The sequence below is a fragment of the Bradysia coprophila genome, chromosome III (assembly GCF_014529535.1).
Source record: "Bradysia coprophila strain Holo2 chromosome III, BU_Bcop_v1, whole genome shotgun sequence".
Lineage (NCBI taxonomy): Eukaryota > Metazoa > Arthropoda > Insecta > Diptera > Sciaridae > Bradysia > Bradysia coprophila.
Window position 1 is genome coordinate 298,943 of NC_050736.1, and position 19,580 is coordinate 318,522.

General features: G+C 34.4%; 5 protein-coding genes across 19 annotated transcripts in view; 3 read left to right on the top strand and 2 right to left on the bottom strand.

The window, feature by feature from the left end:
* Positions 1 to 1,035: 1,035 nt before the first annotated feature.
* Positions 1,036 to 1,540, bottom strand: LOC119079966 (phospholipase A1-like). Its single transcript, XM_037188085.1, has 3 exons — positions 1,429 to 1,540; positions 1,179 to 1,358; positions 1,036 to 1,106 (listed from the first exon to the last, which is right to left on the bottom strand). Exons 1-3 carry the CDS (start codon positions 1,538 to 1,540, stop codon positions 1,036 to 1,038), a joined length of 363 nt encoding a protein of 120 aa, XP_037043980.1.
* A 3,240-nt stretch (positions 1,541 to 4,780) lies between these two features.
* Positions 4,781 to 5,500, top strand: LOC119079968 (cell wall protein DAN4-like). Its single transcript, XM_037188101.1, has one exon. It carries the CDS (start codon positions 4,781 to 4,783, stop codon positions 5,498 to 5,500), a length of 720 nt encoding a protein of 239 aa, XP_037043996.1.
* Positions 5,501 to 7,806: 2,306 nt separating this feature from the next.
* LOC119079972 (integumentary mucin C.1-like) lies at positions 7,807 to 8,778 on the top strand. Its single transcript, XM_037188113.1, has one exon. The coding sequence runs from the start codon at positions 8,002 to 8,004 to the stop codon at positions 8,776 to 8,778; it is 777 nt and encodes a 258-aa protein (XP_037044008.1). The 5' UTR covers positions 7,807 to 8,001.
* A 685-nt stretch (positions 8,779 to 9,463) lies between these two features.
* On the top strand, positions 9,464 to 11,438 carry LOC119074446 (cytosol aminopeptidase-like). The gene is made up of 5 exons (XM_037180581.1): positions 9,464 to 9,763; positions 9,827 to 10,000; positions 10,058 to 10,585; positions 10,643 to 11,203; positions 11,266 to 11,438. Exons 1-5 carry the CDS (start codon positions 9,560 to 9,562, stop codon positions 11,410 to 11,412), a joined length of 1,614 nt encoding a protein of 537 aa, XP_037036476.1. The 5' UTR covers positions 9,464 to 9,559; the 3' UTR covers positions 11,413 to 11,438.
* A 2,546-nt stretch (positions 11,439 to 13,984) lies between these two features.
* LOC119074455 (protein phosphatase 1 regulatory subunit 12C) overlaps positions 13,985 to 19,580 on the bottom strand; it is a 34,054-nt gene continuing 28,458 nt past the window's right edge. For 12 of the 15 annotated variants that reach the window (XM_037180697.1, XM_037180704.1, XM_037180651.1 and 9 more), the window contains one exon: positions 18,206 to 18,418. In XM_037180697.1, coding sequence (XP_037036592.1) covers positions 18,302 to 18,418 — 117 coding nt within the window. In that variant the 3' untranslated portion in view covers positions 18,206 to 18,301. Of the gene's footprint in view, positions 15,841 to 18,205; positions 18,419 to 19,580 lie in introns of those variants that run through there. The other 3 variants (XM_037180611.1, XM_037180634.1, XM_037180603.1) reach the window with 3 other exon arrangements.

Genomic DNA, 19,580 nt, shown 5'->3' on the forward strand with positions numbered 1-19,580 from the left:
CCCTCAATTCTTGAGGAAAAAACGACAAACTATGACTAATGCGATCTTAGATAGTAAAAAGTTGTTTTACGTGCAGCAAGGGGGACACCGTTGACACTTGCGATAATTCTCGTTTTCGCAGGGCTTCGCAAGTAAAATACCTTATGTAATTGTTTGGAGATTCTTGTTTTGCCACGATGGGCTTATAAACCTCCCTATCGGCAAAATAAAAATCTCCAAGCAAGGACGTAATGTACTATTAATACGCTTGCCATAACTTGCGAAAGGTGAAAGAAACAACAAAAAATGAGGTCGTCAATATTATAATGGTCTTTCGAATACTTACTATCTGTCAGTATCGCAGCATCGCCTGTGTAACTGTTTGAACCAGATTGAAGCATTTTATAACGAAGAGACAGCCTGACTCCAAGTTATTGTCCTTGTTTAAACAAATAGTGTAAGTGCGAATATCTTTATAACTTGTTTGTAGCGATATACTCTTACATAAAAGTGTGAAATCGTAAGAATTTAATGTTTTATTTGGGTAACCGATAATAACCTGGCTTTACTGTTAAAAGGTATGAACAAAATTAAAAGTTTCAAGTGTAGTCGGTGACTTTGAAATGAGTGACGTATTTCGTTTCAGCTGTTTTTAAACTGATTCACTCATTCAAACTAAAGAGTTTTTAAGTCTTTGAAGGGCTTTTCCACAACCACGCGCATTCGCGTAACTATTTCACTTGTATAAATAAGTGTTTGAAAAACATACAAAACCAGATGAGCCACTTATTTCAGAGTCGTCGACTGTAAAAGACACTGTTGAACGTGACGTTTGCATGAAATAAAAATTGTCTTTACAATTATCTTCTTCAGTAATTCTAAACCGAATTTTATTTACGAAATTTTGTCTTTAAAAGAAACACTAGAAATAGTAACCTCAATTATAGCTACGTATCATTTACTGATCTTGAAAAAACTTAGAGAATCCGAATGAGGACATACAAAAATCCAAATTCAAAAATTGTAAAATAATAACAAAAATAGATATTTTTCGATCTAACCAGGAATAAGGTCCAAGAGAATGTTATTTGCTATTGAATGAGAGCAAGCAATTCGTTCCACGAAGCCTGAAACATACAAATCGAAAGAGTGAAATCAATTTTCATTAATAAAATTAAAGTATGTTCGAGGAGATCTACCTCCCTCACAGCCTGCTTGGAACCATCCTCCGTTGGGATATAGGTCGATATGACCTAATCGTTTTCTAATACCCAAAGGGCTTGTATGGATCACCGTGACCCATCCAGCATCTGATTTGTGAATACAGTCATCAGTCTCTGTGACGAACGTTGAAAATAACGGCATAGCTGGATCGAGGGCTGTAAAAGGAGATTGTGGAGGAAAAACATAGGAAGGGTCACACATTAATTATTAGTCCAATTCACTTACCTATAATTTGGTCAACCTTTTGGTTCGTATTAGCGTAGATATATCGACCAATCGTCCCACTGATATGAGCACCTAAAGAGTGTCCGATTACCACCAATTGACTCAAGTTCATACCACGTTGAACTAATTGGCAAAGAAACTTGCCGACGGCAGACCCAACCTTAATATAAAGCGACTTTTTTTCAAACTGAAAACCAATAAATCACTCAAAAATTCTTTTCAGAATAAATCCAAGATTATTACTCCGATACTTTCCATTAACGAACTTAGCCTCAAGAATTTTAGTCCTTGTCGAATAAAAAAAAAGGTTTTTGGGAAATCTGTTTATCGAGTTAATCAAGTGACGAGAAAAATATTCTTTTGTGAATATCACAGAGATCACCCGTCCGTCATAGCTTATCTTCAAACTCAACCTCAGGAATTTAATTCTTGGTCAAATAAGAAAGCTTTTTTGGAAATCCGTTGAGAATTACTCAAGTGTTAAAGGAATCAACAAACTGTGACAAAAATTCTCATGTATTTAAGGTTTTTAGTCATACATTCACGCATTTTCAATCATAGTATGGTAAACATTTTGCAGTGTTTATCATCCGTAAGACCCACGACTTTCAGTCAAAGGAATAAGAGATAAGAAATCTAAGTGTCATAGCAGGTCCGGACTGGTCATAAAGGGCGACTGGGCGTTGCAACTATGGGCTAGAATTTCCGGATTTTTGCCAAAAATCTAACTCGAAGAGTTGAAATGTGTTATATTTACATGTCCAAAATTTGGAAGTTCTGTCGCATAGTGCGTTGACCTTGGGTTTTTTCGATTTTTGTGTGAAAGTTTAAGCTATAGTTTCAGATGTTTTTCTGATAATTCAGGCATTCAAACTAAAGAGTTTTTTTTAGTCTTTTACGGTATGTTTGAGTGGATCAGCTGAAGAAACAACATGAGTCACTTATTTCAAAGTCGCCGACTGTAATAGATACTATTGAACGTGAAGTTTGCATGTTATAAAAACTGTCTTTACAATTATCGTCATCAGTAATATAAAATAGCTAAACCAAAATTTCCGGAATTTTGTTTTGTGCCGGTAAAGCTGAAGATGCTTACACCATTTCCACTCAAGATGGAAAACATTATCTTGAATATTTTGGCGTTGTTGTTGACTGTAATTTACGAATTGAGCGAAGCTACAAAAAAACATTTATCATTGAATTGAATGCAACAATGAAGGCCGCTACTTTTATTTTTAATGTGTCGGGGCCGAAAATGAGGGAGTTTCGATATTTTTCTCAGGTTTTCGACCGCTTACATGAAAATTTTTTTGTGTATCTGTTTTGTATCACTTCGTTCGGGCTACAACAAGCGAAATTGCCTAAAAACAATCGTCCAAAACAGATACACAAATAACTATTAAAGTTTAGATTTATCTAGGAAAATATTAGAAAGTGCAAATAAATTGTTCAAACGATGTACTGTCCAGTTTCAGCACTCTCTTTAGAGTACTAATCATGCTTAAAGTGTGTTGTTCAATAACAATTTGTATCCAATGGTATTCAATTTCCTGCAACAAGCTATTTCTGAAGTTCATTGATTGCCATTGATATACTAATATTAAAATGTTTACTCGATAGGCTATCTCTTTACTCGTTTACTGTCTTCCTGATAATATATCGTACTAAGTATTATTTTCTTGTGAGAGCCTCTCACTGAGAGGTTGCAGCTGATTTGTTTCGTGGGCTCATTCATTTATAACACAAAATGTTTTCTCTAATGTCGTCGACCAACAACCACCAACTATCACTATCACCTGAGACTACATCATGACAATTCGAATTCAAAATTATTTCCGTGGCTGTTACCGTTAATCAAATATAATACCAATTTTGCTACACCTTTATTGCTTAAATCTGAGGCATACTGGAAAAAGTATCAAACATAATTGATGGATCGACATATTCATTAATACAGATCTAGAAAATAGAAAATTGAACATATATGAATATTTGATAGAAGTTGATCGGTTTTATTTACACATAACATTGGAATGATGAATGTGACAATAATCTTGTTTCATCGAAATCTAGCAGAGTGTCGATAAAAGTATAAAAAGAAATGTACTAATATTAAAAGTACCAATAACTTTCAATCGATTCATAGGCAAAGGTTTTAAAACGGTTAAAGAAATGAATTTTAAATTAATCACCTGGCTGTACGTGGTTTTTGTGGTAATGTTTGAGTATTTCAATCGTGTACCATCGTTTTCTCTCTAATTACAAATCGAATTTATACTTTAGACTACTCAGACAAAAGGAATGCAAAATGGAAAAGCAAATCAAATTCTAGTGGAAGATAAGGGCATATGTGATCTTTTTCCACAAATAAAGTGCTCAAATGATTGTTCTTCGTTAAAGGTAATTTTTAAGTTAAGTACTTAACTTAACATTACAAATTACAAACTACATTACAAATTGTGCTAAAATTTTGAATTGCGAAGAGGAAAGGAAAAAATGATTTGGTCATGCACTGCATGGAGATAAAGAATCTAAGAATATATCAATTGGACATAATTACAGATAATAGAGGCCAAGAGGACATAATGTTCTTGCTTGGACGTTTTATTTTGAAAAGTTGATAGAGGCTATAGACAAACATGAAAAATGGAAAGAAACTAAAATCAAAACCTGTTACCTTTAAGATATGCTACGATGAAACAATGCCACCAATAACTTTGAAGTGTCCTGTGAACAGACCATTTTGTGCTAATGGCAAATGTGGAACAGTGAAAGAAAGTTGTCAGATACAGCTTAAAGACGATGTGGATGCGCCAGACTTTGTTTGTACATCGGACGGTATTTTTCCAGGTAATGACATTATTTCTCTGCGTTTATCAAACAATTTAAATATTTACTCAGTTTAGATCCCATTAATTGCACAAACTGGTACGTATGTGATGGTGCTACTGTAACAAAAGGATCTTGTAACGCAGGTTACATTTTTAACTCGAAAACTAACGAGTGTGTAAGAGGCACACCCAGAATCGATCATGCATCGAAGAGTATTTGCCGGAAAATTAGCTGTGACAAGAAACCTAATGGCTACATTTTATTTCCGGCTAATCCAGCATATTATACATACTGCAGTAACGGATCCATGCTTTTGTACAGATGTGACGATGTTGAAAATCAAATTTACGACATTTCTTCGAAAAGGTGTGTATTTAATTGCAGAGCACCAGGATACTTCCCCGACCCTTTCAATTGTACGATTTACTACTTTTGCAAAAGCTACACAAACAAGTTTAAAGCTACAACATTGTATTGTGCTGTGGGGCACTACTTTGACGGAACAAATTGTGTTATTGGAATGAATTGTGGTACTACCACAACTTCTCCGACACTTCCGACACCTCCAACTCCAACTCCAACAACGGAAGATCCTACTAGTGTTCCTACTCCTCCAACGGCTACGACAGGGTCTACAACATTCACTAGTATTCCATTTCCTACTACAGAAGACGGTACTACAACAACGGATACAAGTACCAGTGTTTCTACTTCTCCAACGACGGATGATCCCACCAGTATTTCTACTCCTCCAACGGCATCGACAAGCACTAGTATTCCATTCCCTACTACAGAAGAGGACACTACAACAACGGAGGTACCTACTAGTGTTTCTACTCCTCCGACTCCAACGACGGAATTGCCTACCAGTATTTCTACTCCTCCAACACCTACGACAGAATCTACACCAAGTACTAGTATTACGTTTCCTACAACTGAATCAACAACAGTATCCACTACAACAGTTAGAGCCACTCCTCCCACTGCTCCCACAACTAGTACAGTACCACCAACGTCAACGAGGCCTACACCTCCAACAGCGGCAACGTCAACCTATTCTTCTTTAATACCTACATCAAGTCCTTTTTCACTATCTACGATAGTTCCTTACAATTCTTTACCCGCATCTACGGTTCTTGATTTTCATAGTCCAATAGATCAGCGAGAAACAACAAAATCGCCAAGTCAGTCTTACTCGCTTTGGAAACACAAAGGCAAGTACAGTATTCGTTTACTTTGATTTGTATAAATAGTGTGAATATGACATAAATAAAATGTTTTTTTTTCAAGTTTTTTGTCTGTGAATTATTCCTTTGAACTCGATCACTTATTCGCTTCAAAAAGAAAAAGAAAGTTTAGTAGAGAAGTGCGATTTTTTTCCTTTATAATATCACCAAAATTAAGAAATATTTAAAGTTCATAACAACCACTGTTGCTTAGCAACTCAACCTGAATGGAAATTACAAACAATTTCTTCAACAATTCAATTTGCCTAAATGTCTTTAATTTTGTTACATATGAACTGTGTGTCCAGCTCAACACGTTCATGTGAAAATCAAATCTTTTACCTATTAAATGATTACAAAATTAGTTGAATCACCTTACCTATTTACAGTCAATCATCATTGATTTGCTGCTTTTTGAAATTCTCTTAAAAATTCACTGAGAATAAATCGTCGATCGGAATTGCTAATGAACCGTTTTTGGGTGGTATTATTTACTCAATGTTACCATCAAATTTTACCATTCTTAATGGTGTTATGTTGAACTTATTCGTTTCTTTTAAATAGAAGGTTTTCTATTTGCACATCCAACTTATGATGAATGTGACAATATTCTAATAGGATGTTCGAAGTCTTTCAGTTCTGGTTACACTATAAAAAGAGAAGCAAAAAACAATTTCAATTAGTATTTGAAATAGATTCAACATCAACAGTAAATTGTGATTCTTTTTAACAAATGGATATTCGAATAGTTACTGTAATATACATGGCTTTTGTGGTATGCCTTGGAATTGAACACTTTTATCGTAGTAGTTAACAGTCAAGAAAAATAAACTCTCATCTAGACCATTGAAGCAGTGCCAAATATTGAAGGAAACCAAATTTCCAGACAAAATGGTGTTTGTGACTTCCATCCTCAAATCAAATGTTCTAGTGATTGTTCTTCATTAATGGTAAATGTGAAAATTATAAACAGTTTAAGTGAATCTGGGACGAGGTGTTAATATAAACCGTATTTTTTACACAAAATAGTTTAAATTTTATACGACGAATCAGAAGGGTGTGTCGATTTCAACTGTTTTATTAAATGATTCCAGATTCAATCTAATATTTGACCGCTGTTTTTCTAAAGAAAAATGTGAGTTTTCCGATGTAGCTGTATTATGTTCAACCAATAAAAATCTACGAAAGCTTTTGCAAAGCTTACACTCTGCACCGAAACTAGATGGTCGTTCACGACATACAATTTAAATATGTGTTAAAACGTTGTAACGTCGTTTTCTTGTGCACAAAGTTTCACCGAGGTCCAATTTTCTAAAATTTTATAAGAGAGAAAGTTGAAAACTTTTCCTTTGAAAGCTTTTCCCTTTTAGGTGTTTCAATAGCGCATCCAATAAAAGAATAGTTTTGACAAGAAAACTTAAATATTTTGAGGTATCGCTGTCGGAAAGTTCAAAAATATTTCGAATATTTTCGTAAATAGAAAAATTAGCTTCCTTCAAAACGCGGACCCTCTAGCTTCGGTGCAGAGTGAAAACTTTACAAAAACATCTGCAGATTTCTTTCGTTCTGCCCATAATGCGGCTACCTCGGAAAACTCGGAAATTTTTAGAAAATAAGCGGTGCAAGCTTTTATTGACTTCCAAAAATAAACTTTTTGCTGATTATGAAATTCATAGTATGAATGCTGACGGAAGGTCGGTCGGAGTCCGGGAAAAATTTAAATCAGCACACCCTAACAATCAGTGGAAATGGAAGACCGATACATTTTTGAATATCGTTTATGTAAACGAATAACTAGATTTTGGTTGGATATGTGCCCGAAACAAATGTAAAAATTCATTTCTTTATCAGTAAAAAAGCAAATTTGTATCGGTTTTCATGTTTCTGTGTATATCTTTTAAAACTAAAGAAAATAGTAATTAAAGGTGTGCTACAATCCAAAATTACCGCCAATCAGCTTAAAGTGTCCGACATACCAACCATATTGCTCGAATGGAAAATGTGGGGCAGAAAATGAAAACTGTCAGATAAAGCTAAGAGATAATGCAGATAGCTTTGTTTGTACTGCGGATGGTATTTTTCCAGGTAGTAGTCCTACCTATTCGCTTTGTGTGGAGGTAAAGTCAACTGCTGTTCAAAATTCACCTCTTCTATCGAGAAGTGAATTCTTGTATTGAAAATTAAAAATCAACCTTGAATACTGTGTTAACGTTACCTCCTCAAAAACCTTGGTCACGCTTTTTTCACAATTCAGTAAAATATTTCTCTACTTATAAAATCAGATCCAACCAATTGCACAAACATGTATATTTGCGATGGTCCTACTGCTACACCAATTTCCTGTAAGGCAGGCTACATTTTCAACTCCAAAACTTACACATGCGATAGAGGCACGCCTAGAATCGATCATGCGTCCAGGAGAATCTGTCAGAAAATCAGTTGCGACAATAAACCTAATGGCTACATTTTGTTTCCGGCCAATCCAGCATATTATGCATACTGTGGCAGTGGATCCATGCTCTTATACAAATGTGAAGATGTTGAAAATCAAATTTACGACATTTCTTCGAAAAAGTGTGTATTCAGTTGCAGAGCCGCGGGATACTTCTCTGACCCTTCCAACTGTACAATTTACTATCTTTGCAAAAAATTTATTAATACGTTTACCATATCAACACTGTATTGTGCAGAGGGTCACTACTTTGACGGAACAAAGTGTGTTATTGGAATGAATTGCGGTACTACTACCACTTCTCCAACAATTCCGACTCCAGATTCTTCAACATTTCCTATTACTACGACAGAAGAACCTACCACAACGGTGACGGAAGAACCTACCACAACGGTGACGGAAGAACCTACCACAACAATGACTGAAGAACCTTCCACAACATTGACGGAAGAACCTAGCACAACAATGACGGAAGAACCTAGCACAACAATGACGGAAGAACCCACCTCAACGATGACGGAAGAACCCACCTCAACGATGACGGAAGAACCCGCCTCAACGATGACGGAAGAACCCACCTCAACGATGACGGAAGAACCAACCTCAACGATGACAGAAGAATCTACCACAGCGACGACCGAAGAATCTACAACTACTCCTTTAGAGTCTACGACAGTTTCAACGGATTACCCTACTGATACACCAAGTTTGACGACGTCCATTAAATTCAAAGATTCAATAACGGAAAAACCATTTCATCCACTTTGGGTACATAAAGGGAAATACAGTTATCGTTTGGGAAAGAATTTACAATCAGGTAGTAGACCAGAGTTTTTGTAAAAGTTCAATGAAGTTTTAAATTTTAATAAAAAAGACAAAGCCACACTGCTAAAGTATGTCTTTTAAACTGAAGCTGTTGAGACACTATCTCTGACGAAGAAGAGACTGAAATTGGAGAATACGTATAGGAAATCCATTTGCAATCAAAATAAAATGCTTTGCCAAGAAAATACATGATTATCAGCCCATCGATATCAACGGTGATGAACATTATAGTATAAGATTCTGTTACAAATTGCCTTCTGACACAAGATGTAGAAATGTTAAGTTATGTCACCGTTGTATATAGGAGCATTAATTGTAAAATCTAATAAAGATTATTGTTGAAAATAGAAGAAAAGAAGCAAACGATTCGGTAATCATAGTGAAGATATGCTTACCGTCTGCGAAAAGTCGAGATGTGAGGAATAATAGCGGAAAGAAAGAATAGTAGATTATGCATCTCTGTCTAAAATTTTTATTTTACGATTTGGGAGTTACGTTCTGAGCCAAAGGCGTGATACATAAATTAAATGATCAAAATAAATATTTTGAACAATAGAGATAAATGCGACATTATCGATCTGGGACGATAAAAGTCTTTAGTGAATAGGATCAGGAACTCCCATTAAAATAGACAAAAAAGAAGAGAGCCTTAATTACGAAAGCACTTTGCTCAACACGTTCTGCCCAGTAACCGGTAGGCTTTGAATTTTTGTTTTAAACAAAAGACTAAGCAAGTCTTGAACGCAAGTGCTGCAGTCCAAATTAACACTTTATTTATATATCAAGTCCTAATAAAATGAGAATTTTAACGAGAATCTTGAGCTTTACACGAAACAATTCGCAAATCATCAGTTTCACGCAAAAACGTTTAAAGACCAGCGTTTCACCTGAAAAATGTTCAACACCCCATTCGCTGGGATTAGTGCTTGGAGTATATTCCAATGAAAATGACATGCTAGATACTGGACAACTCACACCGAATGCGACAAAATTCAATGAGGTTTGCAGCTTCAATTATCAATAAAAATTCTCATTTTCTTTTCATAAATCGAAAACTTATAAGGTTTGCAATGGTCGACTATATGAGCTTCTTAGAATCGCTGGACCCCTGCCGAAACGGGGCGAATGTAGACTGTTGTTCAATATTGAGCAAAATTTTTCGACAATTGCCGTCTGTGGGCTGGGTGATAAATGTCTTGGTTATAACGAAGAAGAATTGATAGACGAAGGAAAGGAGGTTCGTCGTACGCTGCCTATAGTCAACGGCAAAGTTCTGAATTAGTTTTCGTTGTAGGCTATTCGTATTGCATCTGCAGTAGGATGCCAAAAGCTTCAAGAGTTAAATACGAACAAAATTTACGTGGAAAGTTTTGGTAATTCGGAGTCTGCAGCTGAAGGGTCGTCAATGGGTCTTTGGTCGTATGAGGGACAGAGAAAGGATCGACTGTACACGTCACAAATGGAATTATATACCGAAAATAATTTTGAATATGATATGGAAGCGTGGGATATCGGAATGCATAAAGCTGAGGCACAAAATCTAGCTCGCCAGTTGATGGAAACACCAGCCAGTATCATGACTCCCACAAAATTCGCTCAAAATGTCGTTAATGTTTTATGTGACTCGGGAGTAAATGTCGAGGTAAAAGTACGTGCCTGGGCCGAAGCTCAGAAGATGAATGCATTCCTGGCAATTGCGAAAGGCTCTGCCGAGCCTCCAATATTTTTGGAACTTAGCTATTACGGAACATCCAGTAACGAAAAACCAATTGTTCTGATAGGTCAAGGTACCACTTTCGACAGTGGTGGCCTAAGTCTTAAGGTTGCATTTCGTCCAAGCAAGATATTTGTATGACAATCTGAAAATGTTTATTTTTAGCCGCTCGAAGAATTGCAGCATATGAGAGGAAGCATGTGTGGTGCAGCTTGTGTAGTTGCAACGTGTAGGGCCATTGCCTCTTTGAAACTGCCAGTTAATGTTCGGGGTCTGATACCACTATGTGAACACATGATTGGAGCAAATACTGTGCGAAGCGGAGATGTTGTAACTGCTAAGAATGGTCTTAGCCTCGAAATTCAACATACAGACAAAGAAGCTCCGTTAGTACTGGTTGACGCTCTGCTTTATGCGGAGAATTTTAACCCAAAGTTTATTCTTGACGTTGGAACACTCCACAACGATATGAAAGGTGCATTGGGTGAGGCAGCAGCTGGAGTCTTTACTAGTAACGACGCTATGTGGCAGGAACTAGAGGCGGCAGCTGTTCATACTGGTGACCGAGTTTGGCGAATGCCCATTTGGAATTACTTTACTGGTACGGTTAAAAATTCATGCAGCGTAGATATACAAAATGTTGGTCAAGGTCGTGGTGGTGGTTCGTGCAAAGCAGCTGCAATTTTACGAGAATTTGTTCCGCTTAATGTAGATTGGATGCATGTTGTAAGTTGATCATAACGAAATCCGTTTTCTCTTGATTTATCAGTCTGTATACCAATTTAAAGGATGCTATGGGCGTGATGACTACAAATGGTAATAATTTCGAATATTTGAAAAATGGAATGTCCGGTCGTCCAACAAGAACAATTATCGAATTTCTGGCGAAAGGAATCAAACTGGACGCGAATGTAGAGAAGAAAAATAAATTTTAAATGTTTTGTCCAACAAAAAACGTAAACTTGTGTTGATCTATCTTACAACAAACGAGTTGACTTTCACGACCAGAGAAACCTGCGTGCTAAATATTTTAGAGACAATGGTCAATCATATTGTACTCATAAATAATAGTGAAAAACTTCGGAAGTTTATATACAAAACTTTCTTCTTGGTGATATTTGGTCATACCTTGTCTCTAGTTTCACTGCTCGATATTTGGTCAAACCTTGTAGTTTTACTTGAATTTTGTATCACTGAGAAGCTCTTGAAATTTTTGGTAGAATTGTTCGCTGCAGAATCTACAGTTAAATTCAGTCATCCTTAACCTTTCACAGACGGCAAGCAGTTTTACCATCCGATCTATAACTTCATTTGATCGAAAATTTTCCGATATTGATTTCAGAAATCTTTTACTTCATTTGTTTTGAACATGCTTTTGCTATTGAGTAAGACCTCATTAGTAAAGCTTGAAGATGATCTATAATAATTCTGTAATTACTGTGCTATGTAGAATGAATTGAAATAAAGACTCTTTATTACTGATCTATAACAGTATGAGTATATCCAGTATAAAATGTCCAGTATATTTTACTTGAAATTTAATACAGCTAACACTGTATAAGACAGTTTCCATTTTCATTATATTTTAGTATAGAGTTAAAAGGCATCGGTGCTTTGCTGGATTTTAGTTTACTCTTGATGATATCTTTCCATCAGAATCCTATTTGAAAAATGTACGACCACGAATGTGGTAGTTTAAGCGAACAATTTTTCATTTTATTTTGTCATTTTGTTCTATAAATCATCTTCAATGACGTTTGAAATGCAATCTACGTTAAAAATAGTTATTTACGTATCGATTGAGTATGCCGAAAGAGTTACGTATTAAGTTTTGTATTCTTGCTAAGAGGACCGAAAGTAAAAAAATGTCAATTAAAGGGGCGAAAGCGAAAGCTTTTGCCCCGCAAATTGTCAGCTTTACTTTCGGGACTCTTAGCAAGTATACAATAGTTATTTGTGTATCTGTTTTGGACGATTCATTTTAGGCAATTTCGCGAGTTGTAGCCCGAACGAAGTGAGGGTTACATGCGAAAGTGCCTAAAATCAATCGTCCAAAACAGATACTCAAAAAAATTTTCATGTAAGGGGTCGAAAACCCGAGAAAAATCTCGAAACTCCCTCATTTTCGGCCCCGACACATGAAAAAATCATAAAAATGAATGAATGAACGATGTTACGTCTGAAAGTACCGTTACTTGAACAATACAGTAGATAGCGCCTCAGTACATAAAAGCACCTACTGGCTTGCGCTTTTCAGATTTTCATGTCATGCTTAAAGTGCTGCAGGCGTTGACGTTTTGTCTGAAACAGAGGTGACAGTTCGCTCTAGTTTGACAGGGAAGAAATCAGAAATTTCTGCTTCGAGAAGAAAAACGGGTAATCACACTTCGCAAGAATGAAAAACGTTGTGTCTCCTAAAGACGAGAAATATGAAGTTCTAATCAGAGCGAAACATCGCTCCTAATTTCCTATTTTCTCCTCTCGGTAAACGGTTTTTGCGTCCAGAGTGGAGCGAGTTGGAATTTTCGTTTTTCTTCCAGAGATGAACACACCGTGTTTCATATGTGCAAGGTATGAGTTACCATTTTTCAAAACATGTACTAAGATGACAGTTCGGGGGAGAAAATTTAAATTTTCTCCCCACGGTAGAAAAACGTCATTCGACCAATCGTCAACAATTGTTATTTACGTATGTGTCTTGACTGATTTGAATTTGGCGCAAAATTCAAATATGCTTTAGCCAATTCAAATTTTACGCCACAGAATCATAGACTGAGAAGTACTTAATTGTCTGGGAAGTTCCCAGTGGGAACTTCAATGACTTTTAAAACTCTAACAAATCTAAAATTGTGTTTTCTAAAGTCTGTTTTCCACTTTAAAATGTTAGCCGTAAGAGAGCACAGTCTCTCTCGTTTTTGAACCAGTAAATATCCTTCACGGAACTATCTTACGACGAAAATTTTTAAGAGAACCTACAGATGAACACACTGTATTTCCCACTTACTTGACTTTGATCATTTGTTTTCAATGTTTTTGGAAATACCAACAGGGAATTGCGTCACAGAACACTCTGCCATGATAAGTTTTCTAGTTCGAATTAATGAATTGCTTAGCAGCGTTTTATTGCAATGTTCTTTACAAGTTTTAAGTTGTTAACCTTTGATTGTATGCAAATATCGAACGAAAACAGCAATAGAAGATATAATTAAATCTAATGTTGCATCACCGCTGAGGAGGTCTGAGTGAATGCAGATCATTTGCGAGAGGATATAAAATTATTCAACTATGTTAGTGTTCATTTGAGTTCATTTTCATTCAATGTCCCTTATTTGACTTTTCGGAAATGAATCGCTCATTTCTAGTTTATTTTGCTCTGCCGTGTTTGCGACGTTTACAATGGAGTCCACTGAATGGACCCGAGACTGTATAACCAAAATTGTACTCGTTCATGGTCATGTTTTGGAAAGTGCCCAAATCGCCCATCAACAAAAATGAAAAGGCCGAAAATCAATGTAATTTTGTTGGTTTAATTCATATTATCATGCCATCATGTACTACATATTTTAATCAATTAATTACAACTATCTAATACAATGCCAAAAATATAATTTTTATGCGCTAACTAAAATATTATATTCAATAAATGGACCGTTCATATCTCTGCGAATAATCCGTTCGATTTTACATAAAACACTTAAACAAAAAGAATTTTCCTTCATTTTTCATTTCATTTTTTTTTTCTTGTCATAAATTAACACACTAATCCAAAACATTTAAAAAATAAATTAATTCTATCGATGTAAGCTATTCTAATGATTGCCTGTTGGTTTTACTAATAATAATTCTTCGTTAAATCGCACATCATCGTCCAGGATTAGATATAACATAAAAATTGGGACAATGAGAAATGATGGTAATGAATTGGTGGTCAAACCTTTACAGGATTGAACACACAAACAAAATTTTGATTTAAAAAATAATAATTTCTGATCGAAAGTGAAGTGAATTTGAAATGGAGTAACAAAATATCGATATTAGTATTTTATACGAAGTGTCTGATTAAAGTGCATTTTAAGGTGGTACTCCATGGGTTCATATTTTTATCTGTATTTCCTTAGAGCTTTATATTATCATCCTAAAAGAAAATAAAAAGAAAAATGACTAAAAACATAGTTCAAAATCATAATTTAATCACACTAATTAGAATTGTTTTTAAGCTTCAAGCGCCGATATTACATGAACGCTTATGATACACAGGGATAAATTAAGCAACAACTGCCAGCTTTTATAATTTGGATTTTTATTTTCAAGTTTTCGATTTTATGGAGGAAAATTAATGGATCAATGAGACCACGAAGCATATGAGTGAAAGTCTGAAATGATTGTTGGGTGAACGATTTATGAAAGGCAAATGAATGAAGTTCTGGTTGATAATATCGGATATGAACTGCTAATTATAGGAAACAAAAAAAAAATAATAAAAAATATCCGATTACTCCGGTTAACATCATCTCATATCGTGAAATATTTGTTTGAACGAATCAAGTACAAGATTCGATAAAAAAACAATTTGCGATTTCTTCGAGCAAACGAAGCAGATAATTTGAATCGTTTAATTGAGATACGCTTCCCGTGCGGTCGGCTCAAAGAATTGAAAAGCTTGTAACGCAAAATTTTAAAGGATTCTTCAATTTTATAATTTAATAAATTACTCATAGAGCAATGGTTGAATCCTGTTGTCGAAAAAAAAAAAACAGAACATTGCCAACGGATCGAAGATTGTGGGCTTACCAAAAATATAAAAAATTGACTCAAACAATTTTTTTTTGCTTAAAAACGTAAAATGTGTTTTATTGAACAAGAAGATAAAGAAGCCACCATTCTCTTTCTGCGCAACAAAATGAATATAACTATAAATATGAAGGACTAAATTAGGCTTCAGTGAAATTGTTTTTTTTTTTATCGAATGATATTTGTAAACGGTTATCGAATATAAAATAGGCCAGGCAACCACACTCTGATTGACTTCGTTATTTTCATCAAAAATGTTAATGCTAAAATATTTACAAACATAATAATAAACGAACAAAAATAGAAACACAAAAAAATGTAAATTATTTTATGATAAAAAGATGTATGTATGATGTAGGGTAAATATATGCTGATTTTTACTTTTATGAATTTTTTTTAGGAGAAGAGTATTTCACTTGAAGTTTTTTTCTTTTCTTAAACTTTTTTTTTATTTTGATTAGAATTTATCAAATGTTTTTAAAATTTTATTTACTTAATTTGCTAATAACTCTGATTAATGCTCCGTTTTCGTCCTTTAATCGTTGGTTTTCCGTTTTAAGAGCTTCATATTGCTGAAAATGGTAGAAAAAGAAAAAAATATTTTTAGAAACAATTGTGAATTTGTGTGAATTGAGATACTACGGTCGGTTTTCTAAGTAGCCAGAAAAGGACTGAACAAAAAATTTACTCATTCTGAACAGTGCCAATGTTACTAAATTTAGTAGACTACCCATAAAGAACGTACTCTACCATTCAAAAGTATTCGATCATTGAGTGTTTTCAGTGTAAATTGACAAACTTTGAGAGGACGCCAAAAATCGAAATGGTACCGGATTTTCACGAAAGATGGCGTATTTTATAGTTTGATCCTTAATCTTTCAACGAAAAATATAAAAAATATTTTCACCAAATATGAAAATTTGGAGAATTTTCAATTTTCCCGAAGGTCTGCATGACCTGGGAACAACTTTGTTCCCCGACTATGCAGACCTCTGCAAAAATTAGGATTTCTCAAAAATTTCATATTTGATGAAAATATTTTTTTATATTTTTCCTTTAAAGATTAAGGTGCAAGCTATCCAGTGCGCCAACATTCGTGAAAATCCGGTACCATTTCGATTTTTGGCGCCCTCTCAAAGTTTGTCAATTTACACTGAAAACACTCAATGATCGAATACTTTTGAACGGTAGTGTACATACGAAAGAGAGAGTGAAAATTTGAACCCATTTTCAAATAGGGCACGAAAAGTCTGGGAAGTTGGGTAGCGTACATTATGGATGTGACCTTTTTTCCTACAACATTACGAATGTGATTTCACGTAGGATGTTTGTCTTTGGTGGTATATTCTTCGCTACCACTTAATCTATAGGACAAACGATATAAATACTATTTATTAAATATAGAAGATTATGTGAAATGAATAATCGCAAAATAAGTCATTTTCAACATATTTGCGCGCGAGTAGTGCACTTTTTATTCAACTTTATCCCACAGTTTGTAAACCAAAGGCTTATGCAGAATCAGCAACGGCTGAACATCTCCAGCTGGTCGACAACGACAATACCTTTACATCGAAAACAATTCAAAGGCAAACTACATACAGTAAAGGTAAAGGTCATCTATGTGCGCACGTAACACGTATGACTGTAGTAGTAAACTCGTAGTTTAGAATGTGTTTTGATTGTATATTATACAAGTAGAGTGTGTTCAGCTGTTGCTGATTCTGCATAAGTCTTTGACTTAAAACTGAAGGAAATTAATTAAACTTGTACGTAAATCATTTTATAGTGTCGGATAGCAGGAATCTAATGGAAAAACCTCTTGTTCTACATTAGAAGGTTGTACACAAACGACATCACACCACTGGGGGAGAGAACGTTCAAGAAAACGGGATAGTTTTTACTCTCTTGATCGGGGGGTGTTTGAAATTCAATAAAATAGCTTGATGTCATTTGCACCACATCATCTTTTCAATAATTTCAATAAGAATCAAAACCTTGCCGTTTCACGTAAAATTGAACTATACAAAAACGTCCTTTTCTGGTCTACTGCAGCTGCATAAATTAGTTTTTTCCATTGTAAACGTTCTTACAAGAATAGTTAAAGTATAACAAACCACATCTAGTTAAATAAAAGAAGTTAGATCAAAACCACATCAAAAGGAAACCGCACTTTTTATTGTTCAGCGGTTTTCCCTTTAATCTAAACAACAACAACAACAAAAATTGTTAGGACAAAATCATCAAATTTGCGTAGTAAACTAGTTAATCGAGTTGCACACATTTTTCTTTTCTGTTTTGTTTAAATTTTATTGATCGAATTTCGTTATAAATAATGAATTTCAATCACAAAAAGAATTTCGAATGGCGAGACAAATTTTAACATTTTCTTGGGAAATTATTAAAATTTTTCCGTAAAACATTTTCTAAAAATTGACAAAAGTGTATAAAAGATGAGTTTCGAATGCAGTAAAACATTATTTACAATGAAATTGGAACCAACAACAGCAAATAAAATAGTTGATGAACAGACAACAAACAGTAACACATTTTTTTGTACAATAATGAATTCAGAATTAAATAAAAAAAAGAAGAAGAAAAAGATTAGAGTCCTAATGATAAGTAAAAAATAAAAAAAATTATTTTCTTCAAACAACAGTCATTCAAAACCAACAAACAAAACAAAACGAAAAACTATCAACGCCTCAATTTTAATTACCGGGAAATTACCGAAAATTTTATTGGCAAGAAACCAGTAGAAAGCCCAGGCAATAAATGTGTCCTTTTTCTCATCTCTCTCTCTCTCTTCTCTCTATTTATTTATTTCAATCTCTGTCACCCTCGCCTCTTCCTTTTTGAAGATTAGACTGTCTTAGTATCATAGGGATCATGGATTCGGTTTTTATTGTTTTCGTTTTCTTTAATTTTACTTTTAAATTTTTGTTTAATTAGATGCGATGACGTTAATAAATTTATTTAATTTTAGGATGAAACTTTTTTTTTAAATTCAAATAAAACGAAAGACCGTTATCTTTACTGTTTGTTGTGTAGCTGACTCTGAGCTGAGGTCGTAAGTTTGGATACTACACGAGTGAGAGCGCGATTCTCAGCACGAAGCCTCTCGTTCTCAGTCTTGTATTTTTGAAGTAGCTAAATTGTATACATTGGAATTATTTTAATTAATTTTTTTTTTGTAAGAAAAACAACAATTTTCATGTGTCATTTCGTTCAAAATCAGATAAATTTGTTAAAAATTATCAAGAAAAAATAAATTAATAAAAAACTGACTTGATGATTATGATGGAATAAAAAAATAATTTCAACATTAAAATGTGAATGCATCTGATTTTAGTGATGATGTGAGTGGTGTTTCGATAACTTTTTTTTTTCGACCGGCAAAAAAAATTATTTTCGAAAAAAAATATACAGAAAAAATGTGTGCAATTTGTCTTGTAGAAACAAAAGGAAATGACAAAAACAATATTTCATGTGACGGTGATGACAAAAACAAAATATATATTTCATATAACCTGGGTGTGTCGTCGGATTGTGATATACTTTGTGTTCACATTTTGGTCAGAAGTTTTGGCAAGACAGAAATTTCCAAGTTGATGCCAGCGATAACTTAATATAGTGGTAAAAAACTGGTAGAATAAAGACGTCATAGTCTCAAAGTAGAAGTAGCAGTGAGCGCCTGTCTTTCAACGTTTGAGATTTATAATTTTATACTTGAGCTAGCAACCATTTTCATGTAAGCAAAATTGTTGCTTATATCCTCCTGATCAAAATTGTTGACACTGAACTTTTCTGATAAATTTTTTGGCAAAAACATTAAATGTCTTTCATTATAACGACTGACGAATCAAAATTTCTAGACGGAATCCAGACATTTCGTTGACATTTTAAAAACGTTCTGACCAAAAAAAAATTCTGTTAAGAAATGATCGTAGAAAACATGAACATAAGCCGTCGTCGATTCTTGTTTACTGTTTTAAGTTCTCGGAGTGGTCTCTCTTTACACATAGAGTTTGACAATGGGTCTGCAAGGCGTCGCGTCTCCACGACTTATAGTAGCACAAAATTCAAAAACTACTACAAATAAAAGTTAATTTGTTGCTGTTCCGTTAAAATCCTTTTATGTTTAGACTAACTACGACAGACGCATTAAACTATATTCATGTGCTTCCTTATGCCATTCTTAAACGGTTGGTGTTGGAAAGCAAAATACAAAAATAAAAACACAAGCACAGTGTGAAATATAAAATAAAGAATTAAGTAAAAAAAGTAATGGAAATTGAAAATGATTCGAAAC